Genomic DNA, 8,517 nt, shown 5'->3' on the forward strand with positions numbered 1-8,517 from the left:
GAGGCTGGGGTCAGCAGGGTGGCCCACCTACTGATGTTGGGGTGGCCGCAGCCCTGCGGGCCCTGTTCCTTTGTCCCTAGCTGGCCACTCAACAGCAGGGGGCACTATAGCTCTTCTGTGGACCCTCCTGCTCTCAGCAGCCTTCCTCCCTGCCCCCAGCAGCCCTCCTCCCTGCCCCCAGCACCTGCCTGGCCGAGCGCGAGTACCCTGCTGCAGCTGAATGGGACCTCTGTGTGCCTGCTCCTGGCTCGTACCCCGGCCCACCTTGGGTGGTGGGTCTGGGTCTTGGCTGGCAAGTACACCAAGGGGCCTGAAATCATGGAAAATGCGAGAATTTCCCATCTTCTTCTCCAGGTTCAGTCTCGCTCAAATGCAGAGCCGCGCAGGCTGCCAGCGGCTGGCCTCTCCTCCCCCTGAGCCAGCACGGTCAGCCCCTCTCTTCGGGGCTGCGGTCCCCGCCATAACCCCTGCCCTCATCTTGTCCTCTAGCTGACCAACCCCCAAACCACTCTCAGGCCCCACCTCGCCCCCACTGGACCCTCAGGCCCACCCACCCACGCACAGAGCAGGGAGCAGGTCAGGAAGAGGGGGCCCAGGCGGCCCCAGCGCTGGGGACCAGCCAGCCTAGGCCAGTAGGGTCCACACTGACAAACAAGTCATGGGTGGGGCTTGTCCCGAGAGCCGGGAGGCTTGGGCCGGCCTCGCTGTGTGGGTGGCCCTCAGCTGAGACAGGCCTGCCCGGCAGGGCCGGGGCCGGGGGCCCCAGGTTGGCGCTGAGGCCCTTGGGCTCACTTCCCCAAGGGCGCTGGGGTCTCGGGATTCTCAGTGCTCCACTGGTCTCACTGCCCCATCTTACAGATGGGGAAGCTGAGGCTTGGAAATAGAAAGGGGCTCAAACCAAACAATCAAATGCCCCCTTGGTCAATCGGATTGCCTCCCTCTTCCCCTACAGACCCCACCAGCACGTGCACGGGAGCCAGGGCGATGATGAGCTGAGCCCAGGCGGGGTCTGTCTGGAGGAGCTGCGTCTGAGCCCCAGCTCAGAGCCCCAGGTGGGGCTGGGACCAGAGGACACAGAGCCCAGAGGCCCTGAGGGGCCCGTCCAGGGCAGCCCGGGGCTGGCGGAGACTGAGGAGGAAGACAAGCAGGTGCTGGTGGCTCCCCGCGGGGCCTGGGCACATCCCGGCTCCCAGGCTGGGTCCGTGTCGGCTGCATGCGTGCTCTGTGGGCCCCGTGGGCCCCGTGGGACTGGCCCAGAGGGAGCCGGCACCCCACTTGGGGGCTCTGTATCTCCTGCATTCTCCGCAGGTGGGGGCGTTGGTGACCCTGTGTGACGGAGCAACACTTCCTGGGACTCTCCAGTCCCTGCTGCAGAGAATCCCAGAGCGTGTCAGGGCTGGATAGGACCTGAGGCCCAGGGAGGGGAGCGTGTTTCCTCCAACAGGCCCCAGGTGGGGCGGGAGGGGCGAGGGGGTGACCGTTCAGCTTTCGTGACCGCAGGTGTTCTATCTTTAGCACCAGAGATGTCAGCAGCCCAGGACACCCAGCCCCTTGGTCTTGGAGGGGACCGAACCGGACTCTCCTCCCCTGAGCCCCAGCACCAAAGTAGGTTAACTGCCAAACTTTGTTCTCTCTCCCAGACTTGAGACCAGTGACGGCCCCAGCCCAGGGCGGGCAGCGTGGCCGGCTCTCAGCAGAGCCTTGTGAAATGCACTCACTGGGCAGTGGGCCTGGCAGGGGTGGGGAGCAGGAGGGGGCGCTGGCCTGGGGGCCTTGCTCTGGCTCCCAAGGCTCAGTCCCTGCCCGCCCTCCACAGCTCATCGACAGAACCGAGTCCCTGAACCGCTCCATTGAGAAGAGGTAAGTCTGTCTGCCTCCCAGGCTAGGGCTTGGGGTTTTCCAAGGGACGGCTGAAGAGGGGACCCACAGGGCGGAGGCACGGGCCGTGACCTTCTCCTGTCCTCCAGTAACAGCATGAAGAAGTCCCAGCCAGCCCTGCCCATCTCCAAGATTGACGAGCGGCTGGAGCAGTACACCCAGGCCGTCGAGGTGTGTACCGGTCCCCTCGCCTTCTGCTGGGCCCCTCCTCCGTTCATGCACCCAGTCCTCCGTCCCACCAGCTCCTGTCCATCCACCTGCTCTTCCCTCCAGCCACACCCATTTATCCAGCCAACACCATCCATCCAACCACTGTCCCTCCATTGATCCTGCATCCTTCTGGCCTCACACCCTTTTATTCAACTAACACTCGTCCATTCAGTCTACACTCTTCCTTCCAATCACTACCCCGACCCAGCCAGTGTCCCTCCACCCAGCCGACGCCCACTCATGCAACCAGTGACTCTCCGTCTAGCCAGTAATCTTCCATCAGAATAGACCCTTCCATTCAACCAATGTTTCTTCATCCAACCAACACCCATTCATTTGAATAATGACCCTCCATCTGACTCACATTCCTCCATCTAACCAATGTCTCTTCATCCAGCCAATACTCCTCCCTCCACCCAGCCCCCGCTCCTCCAGCCCTACACCGTGAGCGGCACGAGGACAGCGCCACACTTTTCTCACATCCCACCGCGTCACCTGTGCTCTGCAGAGCAAGGGGATGTCTCACAGGTGCACCGCATGGTGGAGGCGCAGGTTCTCAGAGCGCCCTGCTCTAGCCCTACGTCGGAAAAGCCCTCCTGGGGAACTAGAACAATACAGAGGGTTGTCTCTGGGCCAAAGTGTCTCAGCCAGGTCTCTCTGATGTGTTCCACGTGGCTGTCCAGTAAAGCAGTCCTGGGCCCTGTCTCCTCTGCAGACTGCCGGCCGGGTCCCCAAGCTAGCCCGCCAGCCCTCCATCGAGCTTCCCAGCATGGCCGTGGCAAGCACCAAGAGTCGGTGGGAGACGGGAGAGGTGCAGGCTCAGTCCGCTGCCAAGTCCCCCTCCTGCAAGGTAGGACTCCATCCTGGGGCAAGGCTGGGCTCCCGTGGGAAGGCGAGTGTGAGTGTCCAGGCTGAAGTGTGGGCAGACAGAGCGCTGGGGCAGGTGGGGACGGGGCCGCGGCTGGCCCCCGGGGAGGGCTGTACAGGGAAGGGTGTGAGGCTACGCGAAGGTGGACGGTGCCCCCCTTCCCTCTCCTGCCTCCCCTACGGGGCTCTCCCCCGAGGAGGCAGGTGGTCAGGCCCTGGGCCCTGTGAGGCCAGGCAGGAGAAGGGCCCAAGACCTCAAGCCCCAGCTGGGGCTCTGCCCTGTGACACGCCCTTCCCTCTGCCCCCAGGATATTGTTGCTGGAGACATGAGCAAGAAGAGCCTCTGGGAGCAGAAGGGAAGCTCCAAGACCTCATCAACAGTTAAGGTAGAGCCCAGCCGGGCGATGCCGGGGAGGGGGAGGGGCGCACCTATCTCCAGGGCCCCGGGAGGGCACCCCTCCTGCTACTCTCACCTCTCCTCTCGGCTTCCTCCCCACACAGAGCACCCCGTCTGGAAAGAGATACAAGTTTGTGGCCACTGGACACGGGAAGTACGAGAAAGTGCTTGTGGACGAAGGCCCGGCGCCCTAGGCCGCCCCGCTGGGTGAGTCCAGGGCAGCGGCCAGAGGGCGCTGCGGGGTGGGGAGGTGCCGTCTGCCGCAGTGGGCGCGTGCGGGCAGGGAGGTCGGCTGCAAGGCGGCCCGAGGGGCCTGAACGCCCTGCTTCCGAGCTGGCCAGAGCCCTCCTCCAGGGTCCCCCAACCCTGCCGACTTGCGCTCCTCCTCCCACCCCCACCTCACGCTCCGTCCCCGGTTCTAGCCCCGTGTCTGTTCCCCACGGGGAAACTCAAACCTCCCTTTTGGGAGGAGGCCACCGTGTCCCACCTGGAGTCCTCAGGCAGGAGAGTTGTCCTGACCCCTGCAGGGTGAGCCTTGGAGGCAGGGGCTGGCGCAAGGACCCAAGAGCTCAGGCCTCTACTCGGCGGTGGGCTGAGGGTCTGACAGGGGTCAGAGCTTCGTTCTCACCCTCCTGTCCCAGCAGGCAGTGGCTCCCCCCATTTCTACCGCCCACCCCGTCACCTGGTGAAGAGTCAGCGAGGTGACCCGTTGCCATGGTTACACACACTTTTATTAGTGGCCTGGCTCCCAGGGCCCTCATACAGCACCCATTGTGTCCTGGGGTGGGGCAGCTGGCCCCCCACCGACTGCTTCCTCCGTTCCCAAGTCCTGCTTCTGGGGACGGGGCCGGAGTTTCCTCTGGTAACTGTCCCCTCTCCCACTGCAGTCTGCCCCATGGTCGGAGCCTCAACCCTTGTCCTGAGGCAGACCCCAGCTGAGCACAGACTGCCTGAGGCTTGGGGCCCCCTTCACCGCCCCCTCTGGGCCCCAGCCCCTCCTCACCCAATGTCGAAGCCTGTTCCTGGCTGAAGCTGAGACCCTGTCTCTCCCTCTCCCAGCAATGAGACCCCCTCAAGCTCTGCCCCCAGGTGGGGGAGCAGAAGTGGGCAGCGAAAGGGGCAGGGTTGTGGGGCCAGCTCCCACCCAGGCCTGGGCCTGGCTCTCCTGTCAAGGCTCTGTCCTCGGGACACACGGCAGTCACACCGCTGACCCAGCTGATGGTGCCCCACTACTGAGTCCCCCCGACCACACCGCTCTGCCCAGCAGCACAGTCATACCCCTAGTCTTTCACGACAGAAGGGAGGGGCTGCAGCGCCGGGCCCCAGCGTCCTCTCCGTACTGTCAAGCATCAAGGCCCCTCACCCAGCGCATCCGGGGCTCAGCCAGCCCTGCTCCCCGTCTGCCACTTCCCTGGCCCCGGGCAGGCCCTCCTGTGCAGTGCACAGGCCAGAGCCGAGTGACCGGGAGACCGCCTCGTGCAACCCCTGCCCCAAGCCCTGTGCAGACTCAGGCTGGCCCTGCCCTGCGAGGGCAGTCACACAGTCCCTCCCTCAGAGCAGACTCATGTACTTTCTGTCCCCCAAAAGTTTCACCCCGTAGGGCCCCACACTCTACCCCGACGCAGACTCCTCTCTGCCCCTCCTCACCCACCACCTACTTAACCCCATCTGCTCCCAGCCATGTCCCACCTCCCACCACAGTCCTTCGTGCTCCCGTCCACCTGACCTGGTCCTCCTGACTGCTCAGCCACCCCCGTGCTCCCCTCAGCATCTGTCTGGCCCTCACGCCCTCTTCAGTGGCCCAGCTGGACCCTCAGTTCCCCTTCTGTCCGCCCCACGGTCCTGGGCTGGGGTCTTCCTGGCCGTTCACTGGAGCCTCCAGCCGGCTGCCGTCCGGTTGAAGTTCCTGGGCTGGGGGCTCAGGTCCAGGATGGGATGGATCACAGGAGGGGGCCGGGCGGCTGCCTCCCGCAGCTTCCGGGCGTTAAAGCGAGGCCGATAAAGGAAGGGCAGGCGGCTGAGGCCAGTCAGGGTGCGTGCCCCAACCCCGGGCCCAGCCTGGCCACCATGGGACTCAGCCACCGACATGCGGTGCAGCACTGCGTCCCACATCCTGGAGGCCCGGGAGGCGGGGGGCCGGGCGGCCGGGCCAGCAGGGGCTGTCACCCCCTGCCCTGTGTGCCCTGGGCACTGCTCAGGCCCCGGGGAGGGGGGATCCTCCTCCTCTTCCAGCAGCTGCTTCTTGAGGCGGGTCCAGCCGCTGAGCTGGGGTTTGGGCGCGACTTTGGGGAGAGGGCATAGGTGGGGGCCTGATGGTGGGGCAGTGGGCGAGGCCCCACGGGGGCTGGAGACCTGCTGGGCTTCAGCGGCAGGGCCAGCAGTGGGGGCCTTCTCCAGGCGTAGGGCCTCGGGGGCCACAGAGGCGGGCCTGTAAGGTGAGGGTCCCGGCGAGTGGTAGGTGGGGGCAATAGGGACCACCGCCCGGAGGCTGGACTCTCTGGGCAGCAAGGCCTGGAAGCCAGGGGGTGGCCTGGGCACAGGGGGCACCTCAGGCCGGGGACTGGCAGCCTGGGCCCCGGTGGGCAGCGGGCGGATGTGGGCCACTGGGATCAAGGGCTGAGACCCCGGAGGGCACGGGGCTGGGTGTCGGTCCTGGACACCCGGCCCCCCATCCAGGGCTGTCCGGGGGGGTTCCGGGGTCCCGGCCTGCGGGGACGGAGATAGCCGGATGTGCACCTGGCTGATATGCGTGCCCCTCGCTGTGGGGGCCGAGACCTGGGCGTAGCCGCTGGGGGACCCGGCAGGCTCTGGGACTGGGGCAGTGAGCTGGGGCCCCGTGGCCTTGAAGTGAGAAGCCAGGCTTCTGCGCTGGGTGAGGCTGAAGGAGAACGTGGACCTCTGTGGGGGCGACGCCACGTGGTGGATGACGGGGGTGTGGGGCGAGCGGGGCAGGGGGGCCATCGCTCGCGGGACCTCGGCGGGGCGGGGGCCTGGGGCCTCCTGGTCGTGGCTGGCCTCGCTGACGGGAGACAGGGAGGTGCGGAAAGCCCCAGGTTGGGGAGGGGGCCTGTCCCCGCCCATCTTCTTCCGGGCTGCCTTCCTCAGGAGCTTCTGCAGCCGCAGGTTGTCCTTCCCTGGCTTGGGCAGCAGGGGTGGCGGGGGTCCCGGGGGCCCCTGAGGGCATGGCCCAGCCGTCTCAGGGGCCATGGAGGCGGCCGAGATGAGCATCCTGGCGGGGGGGGCGGCCGTGAGCACAGACCTCCTCACCCAGCTCCTGTCCCCACCGAGGGCACGCAGCCCCCTGGTTGTGCGGGAGGACCGAGGCTTGCAGGGGCCACAGTCTGACCCCCGGAAGCTCTGTTCCCTGAGCATCTGGCCCCTGCCCGACATGCTCCAGGTACAAACCCTCGCCTTGGCAACTCTCTGAGGCAGCTCTGCCATCACTCCGCTTTAGGATAGAACCCACAGGGGCCCGAGGTGCCCTCTGGGTGCCAAATGAGGGCTGGTACCCGGTTCCAGGTGCCACGGCCCGTGTGCACAGCCTGGGCCGGAGACCCACGGGCGAGCTCCAAGTGGGAGGCACGTGCTGGGCCGGCCGCCCGCGAGGGCAGGAAGGGCGCCTGCCCGCAAACGTGAGGGCCGCCTTGCCGTCGCCGGCCTGACCACAGGCGCGTCCGCTGCAAGCCAGCGGCGAGGTGGCGGCCAGAGGCTCCGGAAAGCAGAGGCTGCGTCACCGGAGGTAGACTGGCCGGGAGGTGGGAGCGGTCTCTGCTGAGCTGCGCTAAACGGGATGTTCCCACAGACATCCTGGCTGGGGTGGTCCTGGCCAAGCCACCCGCCCTGGCTTCTGGGCTCCACGTGCTTGCAAGGACGTTGACAAATGGCGGCTGGGCCAAGCCAGGGCCGCCAGGCCGAGAGAGGAGGGAGGCCAGGGGGCTGCTGCCGAGGGGCCGGCTCTGCCAGCCGGAGCAGATCTGCCTGGGGAGGGCCCAGGGGCCTGCTCGGGCTCACTCTCCGCTGCAGCCCACTGCTTGGGGGGCTGGGGCCCCAGGAACAGCGGGAAGCCCAGGTCTAGCCTCAGGGAGGGGCCAGGCCAGCAGGCAAACAGGCGGGGGGCTGCGTCCCTCCTCCCCAAGTCCTGAGCAGGGCCCAGGGCACCGGAGCACGGCATCGGGAGCAGGTTTCCAGGCTGGAGGTGGGCACGGGGTTTCGGCGGCTGGAGCGGTGGCATGGGCCGGCCAGGCAGCCACGAGGGAGGGGCTGCAGGGGTGGGCTGCGGGGTTGGATGGCAGGGCTGCGGCCTTCTTCGGACTGGCCTAACGGCCCCCGTGCCTGTGTTTCAGCTTTCCCGAGACTGCGGCATGGGCTGGTGGCACCTCCTGGTTCCCGACCCACGTGCCCTGGAGAGAGGCCGGCCCGACCCGCCACCAGCTCGGCCAAAGAAGCCGCTTCTCACTGCCGGCCCCACCCACCCTCGGCCTCCAGCACCCGCTGCCTCTGCAGCCTCTTGCTCCTGGACCCTCCAACCTCTCCCTCTGACCCCGGGCTCTGCCCCTCACAGTTGGGTTGTTGGCTCAGGGACCACCCCCCCAAGAAGCCATGAGCTCCCAAAGCAGGCACAGCTGTCGCAGAGAGAGGCCACGTGCCAGGCCCTCTAGGTCAGGAGCCACCAACACCGGCACAGCCCTGCTCCCACTCCTGCCCCCGGCTTGCTGCCCCTCCACTATGTGCAGTAAACCTCCCCATGTGTCCCCATGCAATGGCTCTCTGGTTCTCACTAATGGGACTGACAGGAAGCAGGGCTGGCTGGTTGGAAAGGCTACCCTCTGGCACAAGGGTGGGACCCAGGCCTCCAGCCTTCAGGTTTGGACACTCTGTCCTGTCCTGCGGCCTTCTGCTGGGTTAGACTCTGGGGTCTGAAGTGTGTGGCGGCCAAAGTCAGGGTGCACAAGGTGCTCAGGGTCCCGTCCTCCTCCTCCAGGACGTCTGTGATACCTGCTTCCTTGACTGGCCCGCTCGAAACTTTCCAGCAGCTGCAACAGTGTGCACTTCTGGACTGTGCCCCTAGACTGTACACCCTCTGAGGATGACACCAACCTTGAGGTCATCCCCCAACCTAGCACCCAGGAAGTGCTCAGTGAAGATTTGGTGGATGGACAGCTGAG

At 66.4% G+C, this 8,517-nt stretch overlaps 2 protein-coding genes across 4 annotated transcripts in view; one reads left to right on the forward strand and one right to left on the reverse strand.

Annotated features, from left to right (window-relative positions):
• LSP1 (lymphocyte specific protein 1) overlaps positions 1–8,107 on the forward strand; it is a 34,826-nt gene extending 26,719 nt beyond the window's left edge. For 2 of the 3 annotated variants that reach the window (XM_031448416.2, XM_064491978.1), the window contains exons 4-11: positions 953–1,148; positions 1,516–1,605; positions 1,817–1,860; positions 1,968–2,049; positions 2,804–2,938; positions 3,264–3,341; positions 3,457–3,559; positions 7,696–8,107. In XM_031448416.2, coding sequence (XP_031304276.1) covers positions 953–1,148; positions 1,516–1,605; positions 1,817–1,860; positions 1,968–2,049; positions 2,804–2,938; positions 3,264–3,341; positions 3,457–3,546 — 715 coding nt within the window. In that variant the 3' untranslated portion in view covers positions 3,547–3,559; positions 7,696–8,107. The remainder of the gene's footprint in view (positions 1–952; positions 1,149–1,515; positions 1,606–1,816; positions 1,861–1,967; positions 2,050–2,803; positions 2,939–3,263; positions 3,342–3,456; positions 3,560–7,695) is intronic. The other variant, XM_064491977.1, reaches the window with a different exon arrangement.
• PRR33 (proline rich 33) lies at positions 5,206–6,580 on the reverse strand. The gene has a single exon (XM_064491976.1). The coding sequence runs from the start codon at positions 6,578–6,580 to the stop codon at positions 5,219–5,221; it is 1,362 nt and encodes a 453-aa protein (XP_064348046.1). The 3' UTR covers positions 5,206–5,218.
• Positions 8,108–8,517: the final 410 nt, after the last annotated feature.

Source organism: Camelus dromedarius, chromosome 12 (genome assembly GCF_036321535.1).
Source record: "Camelus dromedarius isolate mCamDro1 chromosome 12, mCamDro1.pat, whole genome shotgun sequence".
Classification (NCBI taxonomy): domain Eukaryota; kingdom Metazoa; phylum Chordata; class Mammalia; order Artiodactyla; family Camelidae; genus Camelus; species Camelus dromedarius.

What these genes read in the sequence shown, in the direction of transcription:
- PRR33 (XM_064491976.1), bottom strand. Translation starts at nt 6,580, where the DNA reads ATGCTCATCTCGGCCGCCTCCATGGCCCCTGAGACGGCTGGGCCATGC.